Here is a 26,073-nt window from a genome sequence, read left to right as displayed (position 1 = left end):
CCTCTCATCCTATCCCCCGTCCAAGACCCACCCTGCTGGTCTGGGGGTTAGAATAGGCCCGAGGTATCCCTGTCTGTTATAAGAGGCGACTATTTTCGGCCCTGCTATTTTCCAAATTCTACAGAAGTGTGGGCCTTATGGGGAAGGAAGCCTTACGTGGTGCATGAGTTATCCATAGTGCCCTTATACAATCTCCTGAACCTTTTGTCATGGCTTTGCATCTCCACCTGCAATTCAACTATTTGGATGAAGACACTTTCTGGGGTATGTCGTATTCTTCTGTTGTCTCCTGTGCTCTTTTGCCCCCATGACAGTCTTGGATTTCTCTGCGTGCAGTATCCAGCATGGTAGCCAGTCCGTTGTGTTGGGGCCATCATGTACCCATTTAGCGGTAGCCCCCTGACAACACAGGGATCGCACTGCTGACGCCTGAGTTGTAAACTCCCCACGTATGGCAAGGAGTAGATGCCTGCCTCCCTGGGGCATCAGGACTCCCGGCAACTCCCATCATTCCAGATGACCTTTGCTGTGGCTGGGTGGCGCCCGTGGGGAGAGCACCTGATTGGAGTGGGTGGCATCAGAGTGGATGACCTGCAATGAAGTGGACTAAGTCATCTCTTCCTGGTGACCATACGGTGCCAGCAGTCTCTAAGAAGGGCAAGATTGAGTACAATGCTGACAGGTATGACCTTAAATCATTTCCCTCCCTCGCTACATCATGGGAGGAACATAGGGTTACAGAAAGAAGAGAGCCATATTCGCCTCGGTATTTAGTCTGTAGTGAAACCAGAAAATCTGAAAAGGGAGATGCAAAGGCTCAATCTAGATATAGTAGGGGTCAGTGAAGTGAAGTGGAAGGAAGACAAGGATTTCTGGTCAGATGAGTATTAGGTAATACCAACAGCAGCAGAAAATGGTATATCAGGTGTAGGATTCGTTATGAATAGGAAGGTAGGGCAGAGGGTGTGTTACTGTGAACAGTTCAGTGACCGGGTTGTTCTAATCAGAATCGACAGCAGACCAACACCGACAACGATAGTTCAGGTATACATGCCGACGTCGCAAGCTGAAGATGAACAGATAGAGAAAGCGTATGAGGATATTGAAAGGGTAATGCAGTATGTAAAGGGGGGGGGGGGGGGGAATCTAATAGTCATGGGCAACTGGAATGCAGTTGTAGGGGAAGGAGTAGAAGAAAAGGTTACAGGAGAATATGGGCTTGGGACAAGGAATGAAAGAGGAGAAAGACTAATTGAGTTCTGTAACAAGTTTCAGCTTGTAATAGCGAATACCCTGTTCAAGAATCACAAGAGGAAGAGGTATACTTGGAAAATGCCGGGAGATACGGGAAGATTTCAATTAGATTACATCATGGTCAGACAGGGATTCCGAAATCAGATACTGGATTGTAAGGCGTACCCAGGAGCAGATACAGACTCAGATCACAATATAGTAGTGATGAAGAGCAGGCTGAAGTTCAAAACATTAGTCAGGAAGAATCAATACGCAAATAAGTGGGATACGGAAGTACTAAGGAATGACGAGATACGTTTGAAGTTCTCTAACGCTATAGATACAGCAATAAGGAATAGCGCAGTAGGCAGTACAGTTGAAGAGGAATGGACATCTCTAAAAAGGGCCATCACAGAAGTTGGGAAGGAAAACATAGGTACAAAGAAGGTAGCTGCGAAGAAACCACGGGTAACAGAAGAAATACTTCAGTTGATTGATGAAAGGGGGAAGTACAAACATGTTCCGGGAAAATCAGGAATGCAGAAATACAAGTCGCTGAGGAATGAAATAAATAGGAAGTGCAGGGAAGCTAAGACAAAATGGCTGCAGGATAAATGTGAAGACATCGAAAAAGATATGATTGTCAGAAGGACAGACTCAGCATACAGGAAAGTCAAAACAACCTTTGGTGACATTAAAAGCAATGATGGTAACATTAAGAGTGCAATGGGAATTCCACTGTTAAATGCAGAGGAGAGAGCAGATAGGTGGAAAGAATACATTGAAAGCCTCTATTCCGTAAGAATTTCTAAAAGCATTGGGGGAAGTGGCAACAAAACGACTATTCATCTTGGTGTTTAGAATATATGAGTCTGGCGATATACCATCTGACTTTCGGAAAAGCATCATCCACACAATTCCAAAGACGGCAAGAGCTGACAAGTGCGAGAATTATCGCACAATCAGCTTAACAGCTCATGCATCGAAGCTGCTTACAAGAATAATATACAGAAGAATGGAAAAGAAAATTGAGAATGCGCTAGGTGACGATCAGTTTGGCTTTAGGAAAAGCAAAGGGACGAGAGAGGCAATTCTGACGTTACGGCTAATAATGGAAGCAAGGCTAAAGAAAAATCGAGACACTTTCATAGGATTTGTCGACCTGGGAAAAGCATTCGACAATATAAAATGGTGCAAGCTGTTCGAGATTCTGAAAAAAGTAGGGGTAAGCTATAGGGAGAGACGGGTCATATACAATATGTACAACAACCAAGAGGGAATAATAAGAGTGGACGATCAAGAACGAAGTGCTCGTATTAAGAAGGGTGTAAGACAAGGCTGTAGACTTTCGCCCCTACTCTTCAATCTGTACATTGAAGAAGCAATGATGGAAATAAAAGAAAGGTTCAGGAGTGGAATTAAAACACAAGGTGAAAGGATATCAATGATACTATTCGCTGATGACATTACTATCCTGAGTGAAAGTGAAGAAGAATTAAATGATCTGCTGAACAGAATGAACAGTCTAATGAGTACACAGTATGGTTTGAGAGTAAATCGGAGAAAGATGAAGGTAATGAGAAGTAGTAGAAATGAGAACAGCGAGAAACTTAACATCAGGATTGATGGTCACGAAGTCAATGAAGTTAAGGAATTCTGTTACCTAGGCAGTAAAATAACCAATGAAGGACGGAGCATGGTGGACATCAAAAGCAGACTCGCTATGGCAAAAAAAGGCATTTCTGGCCAAGAGAAGTCTACTAATATCAAATACCGGCCTTAATTTGAGGAAGAAATTTCTGAGGATATACGTCTGGAGTACAGCATTGTATGGTAGTGAAACATGGACTGTGGGAAAACCGGAACAGAAGAGAATCGAAGCATTTGAGATGTGGCGCTATAGACGAATGTTGAAAATGAGGTGGACTGATAAGGTAAGGAATGAGGACGTTCTACGCAGAATCGGAGAGGAAAGGAATATGTGGAAAACACTGATAAGGAGAAGGGACAGGATGATGGGACATCTGCTAAGACATGAGGGAACGACTTCCATGGTACTAGAGGGAGCTGTAGAGGGCAAAAACTGTAGAGGAAGACAGAGATTGGAATACGTCAAGCAAATAATTGAGGACGTAGGTTGAAAGTGCTACTCTGAGATGGAGAGGTTAGCACAGGAAAGGAATTCGTGGCGGGCCGCATCAAACCAGTCAGTAGACTGATGACAAAAAAAAAAAAAATTTAGTCTGTAGCAGAAAAGATGGGGACTCATTTCTACCTATGAAGACTCAATTTTTTGTTGAACATCGTGAGGGTAAGTTTTGGGGAAATGAAAGCAGTGCAGTCTTGATTCAGAGAGCATCCCCACCCCAATCCCGGGTGTTACTCGCTTGTGACCGGCTGATATTCCTGTATCTGTCACTCCCCGTAAAAGCCTCAACATGGTCCAGGGGATTATTTTCCATCGCAACCTCCTCTTGCAGTCTGACGACGAGATCCACACGAATATAGAACAGTGGGGTGTTCATTTCATCGGGCGTTTTTACAGGGGACTCAAAGACAACAGGGTTGCTACCAGTGCTTTCATCTTGACCCTTGAGGATGATTCATTGCCTGAAAAGGTCAAGGTGATGGTTTACTGCTGTGATGTTAAACCATACATCCCTCCCCCTATGTGATGCTTTAAGTGCTGGAAATTTGGGAACATGTCTTTCCGCTGCACTCCCAATGCCACATGTCAAGACTGCGGATGTCCACTGCATCCAGATACTCCCTGTGCGCCTCCTCCCACTTGTATCGACTGCAGAGAGCAGCACTCCTCCTGCTCACCAGACTGCACAGTACTCCAAAAGGAGCGAAAACTCATGGAGTACTAGACCCTGGACCAGATGACTTACCAAGAGGCTACACGTAAATTTGAACGTTTACACCTGTTCGGTTGACGTCCACATACGCTGCAGCTATATTACCATCGCCATAAAAAATACCAGTCGTACCACATTCTATGCCACAAAAAAGTGGGCTCTCTGTGCCTCCAGAATACATCCACCCCCATGGTGGTAGGGGGAAAATGTTGCTCCCAAGGTACCTACTTCGGGAGCTACACCCCCACAAATGCAGGGGACATTGGTCCTCCCCTCCACCCATCTGGAGAAGCAACAGCCTCCTCCGGCTCCTCTGACGTGGAAAGCGTCCCTTGGGATCCTCTCTCCTGAGGTCTCCACTAATGTCACAGCAGACACTCACGAGTGGCTAAAGGAGCCAAAAACCGCTGGACAAAGAGCTTCACGGTCTTCCTTCGTGCCTGAAGCTACTTAGGAGAAGTCCTCCCAGCAAGTCCCTAAAGAGAAGTGAGAGGGCAAGCAAACAAAGAAGTCTGCTAAGAAAAAGGACCCTCTGGTGGCCCCAACACCACCACTCCCTACCAGTTCTACACCTGCGGATGAGGTGGAGATCTCAGCGTCCCCTGAGGACCTGGATCTCACTAATGCCTCATCAACAATAGGAATGGATACAAATACTCAATTGGTGGTGGCAGGTGATCCTGAGGTGTAACCTGCCTCCTTGCATGCTTCATGCCTTCCCATACTCATGATAACGTCATCCTCCAGTGGAATTGCTGTGGTTTTTTCCACCACCTGGCTGAGCTACGCAGCTGTTCAGCTTTACACCTGCTTTGCATTGCCCACCAGGAAACCTGGTTCCCGGCAATGCCGACCCCTGCCCTTCGCTTCTGTAGAGGATGTTACAAGAACTATAGCGACTATAATAGTGTGTCAGAGGGAGTTTGTGTCTATGTCCTGAACTCAGTATGCATTGAACCTGTGCCCCTTCAAACCCCTCTTGAAGCTGTGGCTGTCAGAATAAGGACGGCACAGGAAATAACTGTCTGCAATGTATATCTTCCCCAGATGGTGCATATCCCTGAACGCATTGGTTGCACTGATTCATCAACTCCCTAAACCTTTCCTACTTTTGGGAGATTTTAACACTCATAACCGCTTGTGGGGTGGTACTGTGTTCGACTTCTGCCTCTTAAATACTGCGGTCCCCACACATTTCAGTCTGGCTCATGGCGTGTACTTGGCCATTGATTTATCGCTCTGCAGCCCAGGACTTCTCCCATCTGTCCACTGGAGAGCCCACGATGACTTGTGTGGTAGTGACCACTTTCCCATCTTCTTGTCACTTCCCCAGCGCCATTCCCCCGGACGTCTACCAAGATGGGCTTTAACCAAGGCAGACTGGGAAGCTTTCACCTCTGTTGTCACCGTTGAATCTCCCCGACATGGTACTATTGATGTGGTAGTTGAGCAAGTCACTAGAATGGTCATTTCTGTGGCAGAAAACACGATCCCTTGTTCTTTAGGGTGCACCCGACGAAAGTCAGTACCTTGGTGGTCGCCAGAAATCACTGAGGCCATTAAAGAGCATCGGCGAGCTCTACAGCAATACAAGCATCACCCTTCCCTAGAGAGCACCTTAGCTTTTAAATGGCTCCGTGCCCGCATTCGGCAGCTAATAGAAAGGTGGAGACAGGAGTGTTGGGAGAGGTACGTCTCGACCATTGGGTGCCATACGTCACCTTCCCAAGTCTGATGAAGATCAGATGTGTTTGTGGATACCAGACCACGACAGGTGTTACTGGCAATAACATCAATGGTGTGTTATCTACCGATGCAAACGCAATTGCCGAGCACTTTGCTGAGCACTGTGTTGAGCCTCCGCGTCCGAGAATTATCACCCAGCATTTCGCATCCTCAAACGATGGATGGAAAGGAAAGCCCTCTCATTCACTGAACATCACAGTGCTCCATTTACAGAGTGGGAGCTCCTCAGCGTCCTTGCACATTGCCCCGACACAGTTCGTGGGCCAGATTGGATCCACAGTCAGATGGTCAAACATCTCTCATCCGACTACAAGTGACATCTCCTCATCTTCAACCGGATCTGGTGCGATGGCTTCTTTCCATTGCAATGGCAGGAGAGCACCATCATTCCATTGTTCAAACCTGGTAAAAACCCACTTGATGAGGATAGCTATCGGCCTATCAGCCTCACCAATGTTATTTGTAAGCTGTTAGAATGTATGGTAAGTTGGCGATTGTGTTTGGTCCTCGAGTCACATGGCCTACTGGCTCCAGGCCAGGGCGGTTTCCACCAGGGTCGCTCTACCATTGATAATCTAGTTTCCCTCAAGTCTGCCATCCAAGCAGCCTTTTCCAGATGCCAACACCTGGTTGCTGTCTTTTTTGATTTACGAAAAGCTTACAACACGACCTGGCGACGTCATATCTTTGCCACATTATATGAGTGGGATCTCTGGGGCCCGCTCCTGATTTTTATCCAAAATTTCATATCGCTCCATACTTTTCGTGTCCAAGTTGGTGCCTCCCATAGTTCCCCCCCATATCCAGGAGAATGAGGTCCTGCAGGGCTCTGTATTCAGTGTATCTCTATTTTTAGTGGCCATTAATGGTCTAGCAGCAACTGTCAGGCCGTCGGTCTCACCTTCTTTGTATGCAGACGACTTCTGCATTTTGTACTGCTCCACCAGTACTGGTGTTGCTGAGCAGCGCCTACAGGGAGCCATCCACAAGACGCAGTCTTGGGCACTAGCCCATGGCTTCCAGTTTTCAGCCATGATGTCATGTGTCATGCACTTCTGTCGGTGTCATACCATTCATCCGGAACCAAAATTTTACCTTAATGGCATTCCACTCAGTGTAGTGGAGACATATTGATTCTTAGGACTGGTTTTCGACACCTGATTGACGTGGCTTCCTCATCTTCGTCACCTTAAGCCGAAGTGCTAGCAGTATCTTAATGCCCTCCGCTGCCTGAGCAACACCAACTGGGGTGCAGTTGCTCTACGCTGCTGCATCTTTACAGAGCCCTTGTTCAATCTCGTCTTGACTGTGGGAGTGTGATTAATTGTTTGGTGGCGCCCTCAGCATTGCATTTACTCGACCCAGTGCACCTCTGTGGCATTCTAGTGGCAACAGGAGCTTTTAGGATGAGTCCGGTGACCAACATCCTGGTGGAGGCCGGAGTCCCTCCATTGAAGGTTAGGTGCGCACAACTGCTTGCCAGTTACGTTGCACACATTCGTAGTTCTCCTGAGCATCTGAATTACGGTCTCCTTTTCCTGTCCACAGCAGTTCATCTCGCACATTGGAGGCCCAGGTCAGGGCTTACGATTGCGGTTCGCGTCCGATCTCTTCTGTATGAAGTGGTATCCTTGCCTTTACCACCTATACTCGATGTCCATTCATGTACACCACCATGGTGTACACTGAGACCGAAGCTTCACCTGGCACTAAGGACTCTAGTTAACCCCCATTGCTCTCCGCTGTCACTTCCTATTGATTCTTGACATGTAGGGACCATGAAGTGGTTTACGCTGACGGCTCTATGGGTGATGGTCACGTTAGCTTTGCGTATGTTCATGGATGACATATGGAATAGCACCCCTTGTCATATGGCTGCAGTGTTTTCACTGCAGAGCTGGCGGCCATTTTTTGTGCTCTTGAGCACATCCGCTCATGCCCTGGTGAGTCATTTCTTCTCTGTACTGACTCCTCGAACAGCTTACAAGCTATCGATCAGTGCTACCCCCACCATCCTTTGGTAACGATCATCCAACATCTATGCCCTGGAATGGTCCAGTAATTCCGTAGCATTTGTGTGGACCCCAGGCCACATCGGAATCCCAGGAAATGAACTTGCAGACAGGCTGGTCAAACAGGCTACATGGAAACCACTTCTGGAGATTGGCATCCCTGTAACTGACCTGCAGTCATTATTACTCCACAAGGTCTTTCAGCTTTGGGAGACGGAATGGCATAATCTCAGTATGCACAACAAATTGCGTGCCCTTAAGAAGACTATGAATGTGTGGAAGACCTCCATGCGGGCCTCTCGCAGGGACTCTGTTGTTTTCTGCTGGCTCCGCATTGGCCATATGTGGCTAACACATGGCTACCTCCTCCGTCGCAAGGATGCACTTCGGTGTCACTGTGGCTCACATATGACTGTCGTCCACATCATGCTGGACTGCCCACTGTTAGCCACTCTGCGGCAGACTTTTAACCTTCCCAGCACCTCACCTTCAGTATTGGGTGACAATGCCTCAACAGCAGATTTAGTTTTACGTTTTTTGTGAGAGGGTTTTTTATCATACCACCTGAGGGTGGGCATTTAGCCTTCTCTCTGAGGTCGCCAACCTCGTCTTCTTCCCTACGCGTGTTCACCTAGCCTTGTATTTTTGTGGTGGACATTTTAATGTGTTGCCGAGTAGCTGAGTAGTTGGCTGATCCTCTTTTATTATTGTGATCAGCCAGCCCAGATGATCTGCTCTATGGTTTTAATACCTTCTTCTACCTTTCCTTGTGGAGTATGTTTTCCCTGTTTTTTGTTCGTTCCATTCGTTTTCTTTTTAGGTGTGGTGTTGGGTGTTTTTATACCTTGAGCCTTGCTTGCACCGGGAAAAAGGGACTGATGGCCCTGTAGTTTGGTCCCAAACCAACCAACCCTCCAAGAGCTAAAAAACAAAACATGTCAGTTGAAGTTGCCATGAAAATAAAGTTCATAGATACTAAACACCAGATGAACATAGATATTAAACTTAAAAATTGATCTGTAAAATACGCTGATTTTTATTACAACTAAGGTTTTTTTTTTTCTTTTTTTTTTCCAGAGTAGTTTTCAGTAAATCATTGCCTTTCCTTTGGCAATGGATATTTTTGGTTGTGTGTTTATAGACTTCGAATTGATGAGTTTTATGGTTATAAATGTGTTTTGAATGGGATCAGTGTTGGGGCCACTCCTGTTCCTTATTTGGATAAATGATACACCCTCTAGTATTACAGGTAACTCTAAAATATTTCTGTTTGCTGATAACACTAGCTTGGTAGTAAAGGAAGTTGTGTGAAAAAACCTGACACTTTAATTTCACGGAATGGGCATATGATTAGTGAAACTGAGCAGTTTGAATTTCTAGGTGTTCACATAGATAGTAAACTGTCGTGGAAAGCCCACATTCAGGATCTTGTTCAAAGACTTAATGCTGCCATTTTTACTATTTGAACGGTATCTGAAGTAAGTTATAGTTTGACACCAAAAGTTCTACTTTGCTTATTTTCATTTGTATATGTCGTATGGTATTATATTTTGGGGTAACTCTTCCCATTCTAAAAGGATATTTTTGGCTCAGAAACGGGCAGTTCGAGCAATAAATGGTGTAAGTTCGTGAACCTCTTGTTGACCCCTGTTCACAAGTCTGGGTATTTTGACATTGGCCTCTCAATATATATATATATATTCCTTACTATTATTTCTATATAATAGAAGGAAACATTCCACGTGGGAAAAATTATATATAAGAACAAAGATGAGGTGACTTAGCGAACGAAAGCGCTGGCAGGTTGATAGACACACAAACAAACACATACATACACACAAAGTTCAAGCTTTCGCAACAAACTGTTGCCTCATCAGGAAAGAGGGAAGGAGAGGGGAAGACGAAAGGAAGTGGGTTTTAAGGGAGAGGGTAAGGAGTCATTCCAATCCCGGGGGCGGAAAGACTTACCTTAGGGGGAAAAAAGGACAGGTATACACTCGCACACACGCACATATCCATCCACACATATGCGAGTGTATACCTGTCCTTTTTTTCCCCCTAAGGTAAGTCTTTCCGCTCCCGGGATTGGAATGACTCCTTACCCTCTCCCTTAAAACCCACTTCCTTTCGCCTTCCCCTCTCCTTCCCTCTTTCCTGATGAGGCAACAGTTTGTTGCGAAAGCTTGAATTTTGTGTGTATGTTTGTGTTTGTTTGTGTGTCTATCGACCTGCCAGCGCTTTCGTTCGCTAAGTCACCTCATCTTTGTTTTTATATATAATTTTTCCCACGTGGAATGTTTCCTTCTATTATATTGATATCATTAATTTGAATCCAACAATTACGTTTGTTATTGTCACTGTTGCATTTCGAAATCTTTTCTGTCGTCTTACTTTCCTCTTTCTGTTTTTGCCAGTAGTTTCACTTTGTATTCACCTTCTCCTTTTTACCGTAATCTGCTATACTATTTTATCCCGCCTATATATATACTCAATAATACGTAACTCACTTCCAAACCATAACCAAAATTTTTTTTTTTTTTTTTTTTTTTTTTTTTTTTTGCCGCTTTCAGCACTACCGCCGCTATAATATCCACCGTTTCTAGTTCACTGATGACACAGCAGTAGTGATTGCAGAAATTGAACAGAAATATAAGGCAGAACAGTATGCTAGTTGCCCAAATGTTATATTTGGCCAAGAGTCTCTTGAAGAGATGATGAATTTTGCTACCTTGGAAGTCAAATACAGAAGGAGGAAGATACAATGAGAAGTAGCTGGTACTACACAACACAAAAGAGCTTTAAAAAAAGCTCATAATGTCTAAAAAATAAGTAAACATTGAGAACAGGAAAAGTTTCTGGAAAGTTAAATTTGAAGCACAGCTCTGTGTGGGTGTGCGAAATGTGGACCGTGGGGAAGGTAGAAATCAACCAATTAGGAGCCTTTGAAATGTGTGGAAGATTGTATGAGTTGATTGAATAATGAATTAATAAGTTCTGTAAAGAGAAAAGCAGAGGAAAAAATGCCGAATAGGGACCATGAGAGAGACAGAATGGTTGGACACACATTATGACAGTCTTGGCTGAAAACTGTAGTTGATAGGATCTTGAAAGGATCGAATTGCAGGGGTAGACATAGGTAGGAGTTGGTTAATGATTCCATTAAAAAAGGCTCTAGCAAAAAGACAGACTGAGTGCATAAAACTAACTATCTCTCTCTCTCACTCTCTCTCTCTCTCTCTCTCTCTCTCTCTCTCTGTGTGTGTGTGTGTGTGTGTGTGTGTGTGTGTGTGTGTGAGGGCATTTGCAGGAGGAGAGAGAGAGCATTTGAGTGAGGCTGAACTATATTGTTTATGTGCCTGTCTACCATTCAACATCTCAACCATATGGCGGGTTAACATTTTACCTTCTGTTATGAAGTGGGCTGTGAATGAGTAAATCATGTTGATTTGATTTGGACATTCTCCTTTATCACTGGTTCAGTTTAATCACAGAATGTGTGAACTATTAAGATTTTTTGATGAAATAGAACACTTCACTTCAAACGCTTACTTTGTTCACTCTCTTAACAGACAAGCTGAAGTCTTGTGAATGGAGCAAGCGTTGTTCAAATCCCTATCTGACTATACAAATTTAAGTTCTCTAAATGTCTCCCTTGAATATGTCATTACCGATTTCTGTGTGTTTGACAGTCTTGGTGTCAAAAGGACAATAAACACTAACCATCCTTTCTCTCCTTTTTTCTTTGCTGGACATATAATACAGTCAACATCTAATCTTTGATGACACATTGATAATTACACTTCCATTGTATATGTTATGGACCTATTTGACAGATTCTTTGCACCCCTTCTCTGTATTTTAATTGTGTCTGCTATGTGTTAGATTATACTGATATATTTAACGGATTTTCCAGTTTTACACATAAAGTCAGTTGAACATTGACCATAGTGCTAAAATGTAAAAATGTGTTTTCATTGTTGCTACAATTATGGTGGCATTTAACATTTACTTACATTCTCAGAACATGTGTGCTATGTGTTACCTGATGTGTTTTTGTTTCCTTTTTATTGTAGAACTATATTAGGTTTTATTCGGAAAAGACAAGCAGAAGAAATGCTTGCTGGACGTCCCAGTGGCACCTTCCTTTTACGCTTCTCAGACTCTGAACTTGGGGGTGTAACAATTGCTTGGGTTGCAGGTAATAATCTATTTTCATAAACAGTTTCCATTTTGGCATTAAAAACATGTGTACAAAGTCAGATTAAAAAAGAAATTCATGAGAAACCTGAATGCTGAGATAATGGCTTTTGTTTATGTTTAGTTAATGTTTGTTCTCATTTCTTTATTGTGACAGTTATTTTGATTTCATTGTATGTATTATTTGCAAAGTGATTTCGGAAATAACTTGAATGAGGTGTGCTTCAGGCAAGTGTAATAAAACCATTAGTGTTCATGCTATACGTAATGACATAGTAGATAATGTTAGTTGCAGTCTTAAGACTTTTTTTTCAGATGGTGCAGTTATCTAGGAGGGAATTGTCGCTGATGTAAGTTTTAGTAATATCCTGTTAAATCTTGAAAAATTTACATAGTTATTTTGCACTTCAACTTAATTGCCTGGCAGAGGATTCATAGAACCATTTTGATACCACTTCTCTACTATTCCACTCTCGAATGGGGTGTGGGAAAAAGGAACACCTAAATCTTTATGTTCAAGCTCTGATTTCTCTTATTTTATTATGATGATCATTTCTCCCTATGTAGATGGGTGTCAACAAAATATTTTCGCATTTGGAAGGGAAAGTTGCTGATTCAAATTTTGTAAATAGATCTCGCCACAAAGAAAACCACCTTTGTGTTCTCTCTCTTTATCTATCTATCTAATCCAGGCTGGAATAACAACAATATGAAAAGGCTAGATTGCCACTCGCCACATATGGGAGACATCAAGTGGCAGTCAGGTACACACAGGTACAATGAAAAAAGACTGATAGATATTGGACTAAGTCCTTCATCAGATGTAAACACACACACACACACACACACACACACACACACACAAAAAGAGGCCTCAGGGACATGGCCACTGTCGTTGCCAGACACTAAGGCTTGACTGCGTCTGAGAAGAACAGTTGTCTTTGCTTGAGTGGGTAGTGGAGGTGCAGAAGAGATGTGGAAAGGGGAAGAGAAGGGAATGTAGTGTCGTGGTGGGGGAAGATGCTAGTGTTGCCTTTGGGAACATGCAGAGGCATTATGGAGGACAGATGCGTGCTGCTAGGTATGCTATCGGGAGACACTGAATGGGATAAGAGGGCAGAGCGGAGAGGAGAGAAGTAGATAAGGGGAAAGGACTACACAGGTGCATTGATGGGATAGAAGGCACGTATAGAGTTGAGTGGGAGGAGGCAAGGGTGCCCATACCTTGGGCAAGGGGGGAGGGGGAAGGGTGAAACACATCCCACCCTGCCATCCCACTAGCTCTCAAGGATAGGAAAATATATATGTAGGCAGGTGTTTTTCTTTCAAGAAAATTATTTAGAAGTCGAGAGCAAGTTTTAACATGTGTGGAATGGAACCTTTTTATGGGTACTTACAAGTCAACATTCATCTTCCAAAATATTAAAAATACTCCATACCCCCATCCTCCCCCCTCCCCCCTTACAAATTGGGAAGAGGGGAAGGGGATAGGTTGGTGAATGACAGGGACCAGCTAATATCATGAGGTTAGGGGAGGTTAAAGGGAACACACAATATATTTCCAGAATGAGTTTTTCACTCTTCTTAAGAGGGTGTGTGTTGATATAAAACTTCCTTTCAGATTAAAAATGTGTGATGGACTGAGAATTGGACTGGGGACCTTTGCCTGTAGTGTGAAAGTGCTATACCAACTGAGCTACCCAACCACAACTCACAACCCATCCTCACAGCCTTACTTTCACCAGTACCTCATCTCCTACTGTCCAATAAGGATATGTTGCATGGAGAGTTCCTACCTGCATGGTTCTGAAAAGCTGGTGTTGGTGGGAGGAATCCAAATGGCACAGGCTCTGAAGCAATTGTTGATATCAAACACTTCGTGTTGGACGGTGCACTCAGTGACTGGGTCTCCAATTTGGTAGGGCCATTCAAATGGAGATACAGCAGGCACAACATGTGGCACAGAGGTTGGAATTAAGTTGGTAGATCATAACGCTAGTTTCACAGGCCTTTGATGGAAGTGGGATTTGGCTTTGACAGAACTGGAATAAGTGATAGTGGGAGGATGTGTGGGACAAGTCTTGCATCTAGGTCTATTGTGGAGATATGAGCCATGTGGTAAGATGTTTGGTGCAGCAGTGAAATGGGGACTGACAAGGCTATTGCTGAGATTCTGTAGATGGTAGGGTACCACTGTGGGAGGGATGGGGAGGATACTTCTCATTTCAGGCCACGAGGAGAGGTAATTGAAACCCTGGCAGAGAACATGATTCAGTTGCTCTAGTCCTGGGCAGTCTTGAGTCACAAGGGAGGTGCTCTTTAGTGGCTGTAGGGACTAGTACATGACAGGGGAGAGAAGGCACAAGAGATCTGTTACAGACCAAGATGGGGAGAACAATTTTGGCTTGTGAAGGCCCCAGTGAGACCCTTGGCATATTTGCTGGCCGCTGTGGCCGAGTGGTTCTAGGCACTTCAGTCCGGAACCGCACTGCTGCTACGGTTGCAGGTTCGAATCCTGCCTCTGGAATGGAAGTGTGTGATCTCGTTAGGTTAGTTAGGTGTAAGTAGTTCTAAGTCTAGGGGACTGATGACAGATGTTAAGACCCATATTGCTTAGAGCCATTTGAACGTTGACATATCTGGTGAGGTACTATTCATCATTACACATGCGATGACCACAGATGACTAGGCTGTGTGGGAGGGAATTCTTGGTGTGGAATGGGTGACATCACTCCAAGGGAAGTATTGTTGGTAGTAGGTAGGTAGGTTTGATGTGGCTAGAGGTACTGATGTCAGGGTTGCCACACGTTCTGGAAATCAAGGAATTTCAAACATGTCAGGGAAATCAGAGAAATACCAAAAAAAAAAAAAAAACTCTGAAAAAATCTTATTTTTGTTTCAGGAGATGAAGTAGTTTGTTTACTGAAATGTCATGCATCGTCACTGGCTGGGCGCAGCTTAGTATGTGTGCCGCTTCCCTACTCCCTCATTCCTAGTGCTTCTTCCCTTCCTACCACTCCCCTCAGCTTGAGTCAGAGCTGCCACCATTTCTTGCCATTAGCATAGGAGCTGCTGATGACAGGCAGGGAGCCATGAGGAGTGTTTTGTTTGGATCTGATTCTCAGAGATTGTTGAAGCAGCGGCCGGAGACAGGGGTCATGTGTGCACGAGTTGTGTCTGAGTGATTGCATGAATGTGTGTGTGCTCTCTGTTTCTGACAAAGGCTATGGCTGAAAATTTAGTTCTGGAAGTGTGATCGTCTTTTCTACATGCCTGTGTGCGGCTCAGCAGTCATTATTATGCCGAGTTGCTGCCTTTCCTCTTTACTATTGATTCTCAGAGTATTTGTGTGAGTTATTTGTTTCATGGGTTGATAACTGCAGTCTCATTTCATCAACATGGTGTATGTGACACTTGAATAGCTGACCACACAAGTGGATTTCCACAATGGGCCAAAACCACAGGTCATTTGTGAAGAAGGTATCTCTAACAAATCGGGCCTGCCAGTCTGAAGCCCTTTGTTTCCCACTAATGTACAAGCCCTGCCCATTGGATCTAGTCTCACCAATCTGTCCACAGGCCAGGTCTGTCTGTCTGTCTGTATGGTGTAATGCAGTGGATGTTCATGGTTTATCCATGGACCCAGGACAGTGGTGCTCCTCGGCAGGCCAGAGGCCATGGGCGATGGATTTAAAGAATCGTGACTGTGTCACCACAAGTACATTGTACAGTGTGGCATTTTATATACATTTTATTTATTGTACATTTTGGCTCTTCAGAAATAGTTTTATGTATTAGAAAGTATGGACGATAAGAAGAAGAAAATTGCAGCTTTCGCTAGTGGTTTATATGCTGTGTACTCCTCTACTTCGCGAAAGAAAAATCACACTACACAGTGGGTAATAACTGACAATAACGAACATAGTCGAACCAACATCTTATCAGTGGTCACTTATAGTGTTAATATACACTTCTTTAAAGAGGCCTACTTTTTTCTGAGGTTATTTCTGAAAACAGAAATCTGTCTAGCGACTCCAAGGAAATGTGTGTTTTTGTCACCAAATGTGTTTCATTTTATTGAAATTAAATAAGTGGCTTTAATGAAACACACATACCATTTGGCTTGCTTTCTCCACCTAAAAACAGATCATTACAAAAGATATTGATGTTAGAACTAAGATTTTTGCACAGACAAGGGAGAAATTTGGAAGTCCTTACATATTTTTGAGATCTTAAAATTTTTTAGGGGAAAATGCTATGTCTGGGAATCAGGAAAATATCAGGTAATTTCGTTTGTGGAAACTTGTGGCAACCCTGGATGTAGTCGTCCTGGAGGTGGAGGTCGATGTTGAGGAAGATTGCTTATTGGGCTGAGGAGGACCTGGTGAAGTGAATGGGGGAGGAGGTGTTGAGGTTCTGGAGAAATGGGGATAAGGTGTACTCACTCTTAAGTCCAGATCATTAAGATGTAATTCAGTGAATCTGAATGAAGAGAGATGTTTGGGATCCTGGGTGGTTAGGAATGATTTCTCTAGAAGGCCCATGAACATATTGGCAAAAGATTTAGCTATGTGTGTGCCCATTTCTGTACCATTAATTTCTTTGTAGGTGATGCCTTCAAAAGAGAAGTAGTAGTGAGGATATATACACACAGTGCACCAATAAGTAATGAGACAACTAGCATTACTGAGAAATTTATTTTAGTTACATGGATTCAAGATAATAGGCATTTGACTGTTTTCTGAAAATCTTCTTAAATGGTTAATTATGTCATTTTATACTCATAACATGCTTTTTTCCCTTATGCTCCTACTGTCGTAAAGCTTATTCACAGTGATATCTTGTTTTGGAATTTACGTTTCGGAAAGTGGTTTGCAAATGATTTGTAGTACCACAGCGTATCGCAGTATGGATTGCAAATGGTGTGTAGTACCACATTGTACAAAAAGAAAATCTATAAAAACTAATGAATAATTATTTTTGTGTGTTCCAAAGAATGAGAAGGTGCATAAAATGTGGTTGCAGCTCACTCAACAAGATCTAAATGAGATAGTGGTCACTACTTGTATTTATTTCTGTGAGGATGTTTACCATTAGTAAACTCTTCATCTGACCATACTGTCCCTTGCATCATAAATGTAGCGTGCTGGACCCATCATGCTGAGTTCACAAGATCAATTCTCATTTGGAGTTAAAATTTTTTTTTTTTTTTTTTTTTTTTTTTTTTTTTTTTTTTTTTTTTTTTTCACTTCATGTTGCCATCCTCTTAAGTTTACTTAAGTTATGTAAGAGGTTTAAATGATATATCCTATTACATTTTAATATCTCATTTCATTTGTTAGCTTCATTTTACACCTGATCATCAGAGATGGTGATAAGAAACTATTTTTCCTGCCTGGTTCTGAAGAATCTGAGAAATCTTTAAAAATTTCCAACCACATTATTCTTCTCGAACAATTCACTGAAAACAATAATTTGCCACTTCCAGCTGTCTCCACTGAGCCTGTTGTAAAGCTGTATGATCTTGACAGAGAGAAAAATTGGATATTGCTTGGAACCTACGAGGAGAGATAATAATACCATGGCATTACAGTACTATGAAAGTTAGCCTCACTTAAGCACTGTTAAATTGTAGTGTTTCAGCAGCAGGTAAATATGCAGTAGAACAATAGATTCTTTAATGTTCCACTGCACCAACTGCATATTTTATAGGCATAATTTACCAGTGTCTTCAGTTAATGATCTGGAGGAACAAAAAACAGCAATTTGTAAAGCCGTTGAAGGCAGACATGATGGTGTTATGCAGTTCACCACTAGTGTTATAACACTGAAAATTTTAGAATTGAGAAAAGAGGTACGTGGAAAAGAGAAGTAATTCTGGCATCAATCACAGCAGTTAACAATCAGAATTATATTTTGAATGAAACAGTTTTCACTGTGTTTTATTGTGCAGGCATTCACAAGTTGTTCTGGAAAATCTTTACAGCATGGTCTGAGCAAATAATTCCCCTTATTTTCTGTGATCACTGAAGAGGTTTTCCAGGGCGACATGGGAAAGCCTGCACAATAAAACACAGTGAAAACGTTTTCATTCAGAAGATAATTGTGACTTAATTGCTGTGGTGGTTGTTGGAACTACTACTGTTTTCCAGGTACCACTTTTCTTAATTTTCAGATTTTCGGACAGTGTAATAATGCTAGTGGGGAACTGCAGTGCGTCATTGTTTTTTTCATCAACAACTTTACAAATTGCAATTCTTTTGTTACTCCAGGTCATTAACTCAAAGCAGTGGAAAGTTATGTCCATAAAATATGCAGTTGACACAGCAGAACCTTAACGTAGGTTCCAAGCAGTGCCCTATTTTTCTCTTTGTCAGAATCATACAGCTTTACAACAGGCTCAATGGAAACAGTTGGTAGTGAACAAATTATCTTCAGTGATTTGCTTGGGAAGAATAATGTGATTGGAAATTGTTAAAAGATTTCTCTAATCCTTCAGAATCGGGCATGAAATACAATTTCTTAACACGATATTTGTCATTCATCTCAAATCGGCAGGTGTAAAATGAAGCTAATAAATGAAGAGAGAGATTAAAATGTAGTATGATATATATAATTTACAGCTCTTACATAACTGTATTACAAATAAAGTAATCTTAAAATTATGTCCATAAAATATGCAGTTGATAAGTCAGAACCTTAATGTTATTTTGCTCCAAAAGAGGATCAATCTTGTGAACTCCATAAAAAGAGCAGAGACTAGTAAAGATTAAGGCCACAGGCGTTAAAGGGAATGAAGGGTATGTTGCAGGGATGGTTCCCACCTGTGCAATTCCAAAAAGCTGGTTTTGGCAGGAACAATCCAGATGGCACACACTAAGAAGAAGTCAGGACCTGGTGTTTGGTTTCACACTTGGCTACCAGGTATCCAGCTGTCTCTTGGCCATATTTTGGCAGTGGCCATTCATTTGGACAGACAGGTTGTTAGTGGTCAGGCAAGAGTAAAAGGTGGCTCAGTGGTTGCAATTAGGTTGGTAGATCAGAACAGTGCTTTCTCAGGTGGCCCTAACTTTGATGGTGTAGGAGATGTGTGTGTGATGGCACTGGAGTAGGTGCTGGTGGGAAGATGTATGGGAGAGGTCTTCCATCTACGTCTGCTGCAAGAGGTTGGGATTGGTCGTGGAACAGGAATAAACTTAGATATTCTGTAGGTTGTGTTGGTGGTGGAATACCACTGTGCAAATGGTGGAGAGGATATTTTTCATTTTAGGCCAGTAGGAGAGGTAGTTGAAACCCTGGTGGAGTACCCGATTCTGTTGCTCCAGTCCTAGTTGGTACTCAGCCAGGAGTAGGGTGCTCTTTTGTGACCAGATAGTTGGCATGTGAGGGATGGTATGTGACTGTGGAAACGAGGCACAAGAGATCTGTTACTGGACAAGGTGGTGAGGGTAATTTTAGTCTGTGGTGGCCTCATAAGACCCTTGCCATATGGAGGGGGCTGCTCATCACTACAGATGCAGTGACCATGGGAGACAAGGCTGTATGAAAGGGGCTTCTTGGTGTGGAAGGGGTGGCAGCAGTCAAAGTGGAGCTATTGTTGGTGTAGGTAGGTAGGTTTGATGAGGATGGAGGTACTGATGTAGCCATACACGAGGTGGAGATCAGTGTTGAGGAAGACAGCTTGTTGGGATGAGTAGAACCATGTGAAGCAAATGGGGGAGAAGGTGTTGAGGATCTGGGGGAATTCTTGGTCCAGATCATGAAGATGATGACAGTGAATACGAACCAAGTGAGGGTTTTGGGATTCTGGGTGGTTGGGAAGGATTCAGCTAGATGGCCCATGAATAGATTGGCACAGGATGGTATTATGTGTGTGTCCTTCACTGTACCACAGATTTCTTTGTAGGTGATGCCATCAAGGGAGAAGTAAAGTGGATTTCTGTGTAGGTGATCCTTCAATGGATAAGTAATTTTGGTTGAGGGTATAGCTGCTCATGGTGCCAGGTAGGTATGGAGTCAGTCAGACAGCATTGACAGTGAGGAACGGGGTGCCAGGTGGTAACAGGAACTGTGGAAAGCTTGCAGAAAAAAAGATGGGTGTCTTTCGTTTAGAGTATTAGAATACAGGTAATAGACTGAAGGTGTTGGTCTGCAAAGGCATGCAGCTTAGTTGGGTTTATGTGTTTTAGGAAGCATGTAGAATGTAGGAGTGTGAAGAGTGGAAGGAGTGGGGAGGGAGGTACACTCAGGTGAAGAGTTCTGGTGGATCTAGGAAACTGAGGATGGACCCAAGATCCTGCTGGAGCTCTAAAATAGGATCAGTGTGTCAGAACGTGTAGATCGACATACAGTATAACCTCACTTTTATGTTCCCAGAATTGACATTTTCCTGCCATTTACCACATTTTTTATTGCTCATGTCAGATTTTCTGTGTTCACAGTGTTAATTCACTCTCAATTTTTCATTAACGTATTTATAATTTTCCTGTAATTTGCACTTCATGAAACAATGTTCGTGGAGAAGAAAGTGTCTTAATGGATATAAAATTATGACGACTTAGCATTGGCCTTCAAGTAGTGTTTATAACCGTTACATGGTTAATTTTCTTGACACCAGGGTGCTCTGTTCTACACATATGAATCGGTAAGAGTCAGAAGAATTCGTGCTTTATATCTCTTGCCACTACCAAGCTCCATTCAGTATGGTGGCGGATGGGAGTAACTAGGTTCATTCGAATGATGACAGGTTAGAATTTTCAAACTATTTCTACTACGCCACAGTTTCATGATCGTCATGAGGTGTCGAAAGCATACTTATTGTGTTTCACTGTTTGACAACTTGAAGTGCTAATTGACACTTTTGTCCTTTTTCTGTTGCTCAAATATTCCTGGTTTAAGTAATGAAACACTGCACCATTTATGTATTTTTCATCCTTAGCAAAATGTCTTTTGAGAATTTATTCTCATTGTTAAGTGCAAATGTTTACGTAAGGACTTTTTGTGATGCTTCACTCACAATCAGAGTGTGTGTGTGTGTGTGTGTGTGTGTGTGTGTGTGTGTGTGTTTGAGAGAGAGAGAGAGAGAGAGAGAGAGAGAGACAGGAGAGGAGGGGGGGGGGGTGTCTGCATAAAGGAGTCACCACAATACCTTAGAACCTGAAAACATGAATACAATGAAAGTGACACATGACTGCACATATGCAAACATCACACAAAGTCTTACAGAAATATTTCCACTTGACAATGAGAGTAAATTCTGAAAATTGTTGTACTAAGCATGAAAAACTTGTAAGTGGTGCATTGTTTCCTTCCTAAATAATGAATGAATGACACAACTGCAGGCTTTCCAAAACCATTGATAATGATGAATGAAATTAAATCAAATATTTCTACTTGCTAGACAGTTCCAGTGACACCAACAGCTAAAGATAGTACAAAGTTAAGATAACCTTCTTGGATAATAAACAAATCTGTGATGATGAGTATTTTGATGCCTATTACGTACGCATATCATATATAAACCACAAAAATGCAAGGGGGGGATGATATATGTAACTTTTACCACGTAACAAGTTATTTTCGCCATTTTACACTTTCCTGCATTTTATGTCAGTTTTTTAGAATTCTCTTGAAAAGTGAAAAAGGGAGGGGGTTTTACTGAATATGGCATCTGGCGGAGTCTCTCTACCAGGTAATCCTTGTGGTTCATGACCAAAGTAATGTAATCTTCTCAGCAGGCAGGATTATAAGGTCAGGATTAGTGTTGAGGTGGTGATTTGTTATTATTTTTGCAGATGTGAGATTGGTTTTCATGTAGAGGGATTTAGGTGATGCTAGTGAGGCAAGATTTGAGGATAGGAAGTTCTGTTTGGTTAACAGAGCATGATTTATGGATAGCAAGTGCGGATTGTGGTTAGATGGAGTATATTGAGTAAAGCAGGGTTCAGTATTTGTTTTGGATTGAGTCCAATTTGTAGGGTTAGTGGCTGAATAATTTTTCCATTGTAAGTACCAGGAAAAGGAGAGAAGATCTTTAACAAACCCAGCATTGTCGAATTTGGAAGTCGGGCAAAAGGTAAAATCCATGAAAAGGCGTGATACGTCTGTGGGACTGAGGCTTTTTCAGGATGGCAGGAGGGAATTTCTGAGGATGTGGCAAATTTAGTATGTCTGCAGGGTGGGTTTGGCAGTTGCAGGGCGCAGGAGAAGTTTGATGAGGCCCTTGTAGTAATGGGGGAGAGTAGTAATTAAAGGTGGGAGTGTGATGAGAATAGATTGACAGTTTTTTTTTGGGCAGAACAAACTTAGATATCAGGAATCTTGCATCCGGAAGCTGGTGATTCCCCCCCCCTCCCCTCCCCTCCCCTCCCCTCCCCTCCCCTCCCTACCCTTCCCGATGCTTCTGGAGTGATCCATCATGAATTTCTCACTGAGGACGCAACAGTGACCAGATAGTACTGTTTAGGTTAGGGGTCATGTAGCATCTCTCTGCTTTCATCTGCCTTGCCAGCATGCATTTGTTTTACAGCAAGAGTTGGGTTGTTCTGTAAAACGACGCAATGACTCACTGCGCAAAACTCATGAAGTAGTTTCAGCATGAAAACAGATCAGTATGCCTGAACACCGACCCGACCCTATTCCCTTGATGTGACACTTGCATACTGTTTTCTATTTCTGAAAATTAAATGTGGCTTAAAAGGGGAATGTTGTAGCGACATTGAGGACATGACCAGCTAAATGAAGGAGATACATAATCAAGGTTATCAGTGTTCTTTCAAGAACTTGTATCATCAATGTAAACATTGTGTGGAGGTGCAAGGGAAGAGAGTGAGTGAGTGAGTGAGTGAGTGAGTGTGTGTGTGTGTGTGTGTGTGTGTGTGTGTGGTAGGTATGAGAGGATTACACACAATTACAAACTGGTACTAGATGATGCAAGATGCCCACATCACATGACAACTGCCATCTTGTTCACAGTTCTGTAATGGAATGTACATTTGCATCCACAGTATTGGCTAAATGATGAAAACAGTCTCTTTAAAAGTCTTTCAAACTGCATTTAAACTGTGCTTTATCTGAAACCAAGTTTTTAATGGTTGCTGGCAATTTATTGAAAATGTGTGTTCCTGAATATTGAACCCCTTTTTGGTCCAAGGTAACTGGGTTTAGGTCTTAATGTAGATTGTTCTTATTCCTACTATGTATTGAGCTATTGGTTGGAAATAGAGATGTATTACTTGCAACAAATTTCATTAAGGAATAAATATACTGAGAAGCAGTGGTTAGTATACAAAGTTTCTTGAACAGGTTTCTACATGATGTTCTTGGAATTTACACAACAAATGATTCTTATCACACACTTTTGCTACCTAAAAACTTTTGCTTGGTTTTATGTGTTGCACCAGACTATGATCCCATATGACATAATAGAATAAAAGTATGCAAAGTATCCAAGCTTTTTATATTTATATCTCCTACATCTGACATCATTCTCACTGAAAATACAGACTTGTTTAGACACTTAAGCAATTCTGTGGTATGCCCTCCCCAACTGAATTTGTTATCGAGTTGTAATCCCAGGAATTTAACCCTGCCAATCTCTTCGATCTGCATGTCTTTATATGTTACATGTATGCTGGAAGGAAATCTCTTACAGGTTCTGAACTGCATATAGTGGGTCTTCTCGAAGTTTAGTGAGAGTGAATTAGCTTTAAACCACTTATTAATGTCAGTGAAAATTTGATTAGCATCTATTTCTAAATCTGTACTTTGCATGCTACTTATTGCAATGTTTGTATCATCTGGAAACAAAACAAACTTAGCATGTGGCAATGTAACAGATGAGAGGTCACTAATTTACACAAGAAAAACCAGTGGACCTAAGATGGAACCTTGAGGAACACCACATGTAATTAATTCCCAGTTGGATGAAGACTGACTGCTTACTGCACAGGTATTTTGCAGTGACCCCCTTCATTTCCTGTTAGATAGATAAGACTCGAATCATTTTGCAGCATTGCCAGTGACACCATAATTTTCAAATTACTTGAGAGAATGCTGTGATTCACACAGTCAAGGCCATTTGACAGGTCATAGAAAATGCCAGTAGCTTCTAATTTGTTGTCTAAAGAATTAAGTACATTCTCACTGTAAGTGTAAATAGCTTTCTCTATATCAAAACACTTAAGAAATCCAAAATGTGACTTGGACAATATATTATTTGCAGTCAGATGCTTAAGGAGACACTTGAACACAACCTTTACAAATACTTTTGAGAGAGCCGACGAAAGTGAAATTGATTAATAGTTTGATGGTATCTCTTTATCCCCCTTCTTGTAAAGAGGCTTAACTTCAGCATATTTTAGCCAGTCTGGAAATGTTCCGCTGATAAGAGATTGATTACACAAATAATTAAGATAGAACTCAACTCGCATGAGCACTCTTTGATTAACTTCATTGATATGTTATCATACCCGCTGGAATACTTATATGTTAAGGATTTTATGATGGATGCCTCTACTTTGGAAGATGTGAGTGTCATTTCCATTTTACTGAAGTTATTTTTAAATACTGGTCTCAGGTACTCCATTGCACTGTTCACTGCACCTGATAACCCCAAGCTGTCAGTAACAGAAATGAAGTACTTGTTTAAAAGGATTGCAACACTATATGCCTTGTTACCAAAGTCTCATTTATTTTTAGAGCTATCTGTTCGTCTTCCTTTTTGGCCCCGCCTGTCCCATACAGTTTTTATTTTGTTGCCCGATGTAATTATCTTTTCCTCATAATAAAGCTGCTTTGATTTCTAAATAATTTGATTCAATATTTTGCTGTATTATTTGTAATGCATTACAATTCTAACATCAGAGCTGTTCGTAGATAGTAGATAGTCTCCTTTTTGTTCCCCATGGTATCTTTATTCCTTGTATAATCCACAGTTTATTTTTTGACTTCTGTGTGATTTTAGTTACCTTTAGGGGAAAACGATTTTCGAAAGTGGAGGTAACTTTATTAATGAATGCTCTGTATTATCCATTTGAGTCAGAAGTATTGTAAACATCTATCCAGTTCATGTGTTTGAGCAGTTTCCTGAATTTCTCAATTTTTGACTCATTTATTACCCTCCTGTAGTAAAATTTAAAATTTTCTTTATCCTGACAAGTTTCAACATTTAACACAAGATGCTGCACGTCAATATCAAATAGCCCATTTACTATTGGATATGTGATACAACCTCTTTCCCTAGATTTGTCTACAAAGATATTATGAATAACAGTCTTGGAGCATTTGCATATCCTAGTAGCAAAGTTCACAGTAGGAACTAAATTGAACATGAGATGGGATAGCAGAGCTTCCAGATTTTTTATGAAGAGGTTGAAATTTCCTGAAGGTGATCTGTATATACCTACTATTATAAAGGACTTATTATGAAATACTACTTTTGTTGCACAAGATTCTAAGTGCTGCTCTGAGCAAAATTTATTAATATCAATATTCTTGAAGTCAAAACAGTTTCTGGTAAATATGGCAACACCTCCTTTCTCCTTATTTTCTCTACAGAAGTAAAAAGCTAACTTGAATCATGTAACATTTAACATATCTGTACTAGTGGTCACATGGTGTTCGGATAGGCAGATTATATCAACTGGTTTGCTCAACTCTAATTCTTCAACCCAAATAAGCAACTCATTAAGCTTACTGCTCAGTCCTCAGACATTCTGTTGCAATAATGATAACTGATTTTGTGCACTGGCTGAATTACAACTGGATGAATCTAATTTTCCTGCCAATTTTGTAGCATCTCTAGTTTTATCAGTGTGAATGTCATTTTCAGGCTGTCTCTGAACATCTTTTGTTTCAGCCCTACCTCTACCTAACCTAAAAAAAACCTGCTGATCTGTCAAGTCACGTGTAACCACTGGTACTTTACCACTTGTGACAGCCCCCCGCCTCATGCCTCCCCTTCGTGCCCCCCCCCCCCCCCCCCCAAGTTATTTGCTGTTAGCCCAAACAGTTTTCCCTTTCCT

General features: G+C 41.9%; 1 protein-coding gene across 5 annotated transcripts in view; it reads left to right on the top strand.

The window, feature by feature from the left end:
• Positions 1 to 26,073, top strand: part of LOC124794828 (signal transducer and activator of transcription 5B) — a 139,310-nt gene that overhangs the window by 69,852 nt on the left and 43,385 nt on the right. For all 5 annotated transcript variants that reach the window (XM_047258493.1, XM_047258492.1, XM_047258491.1 and 2 more), the window contains one exon: positions 11,926 to 12,050. In XM_047258493.1, coding sequence (XP_047114449.1) covers positions 11,926 to 12,050 — 125 coding nt within the window. The remainder of the gene's footprint in view (positions 1 to 11,925; positions 12,051 to 26,073) is intronic.

This window comes from Schistocerca piceifrons, chromosome 4, assembly GCF_021461385.2.
Source record: "Schistocerca piceifrons isolate TAMUIC-IGC-003096 chromosome 4, iqSchPice1.1, whole genome shotgun sequence".
Lineage (NCBI taxonomy): Eukaryota > Metazoa > Arthropoda > Insecta > Orthoptera > Acrididae > Schistocerca > Schistocerca piceifrons.
The sequence above is the reverse complement of the archived record's forward strand: the minus strand, read 5'-3'. Positions and strand labels throughout refer to the sequence as shown.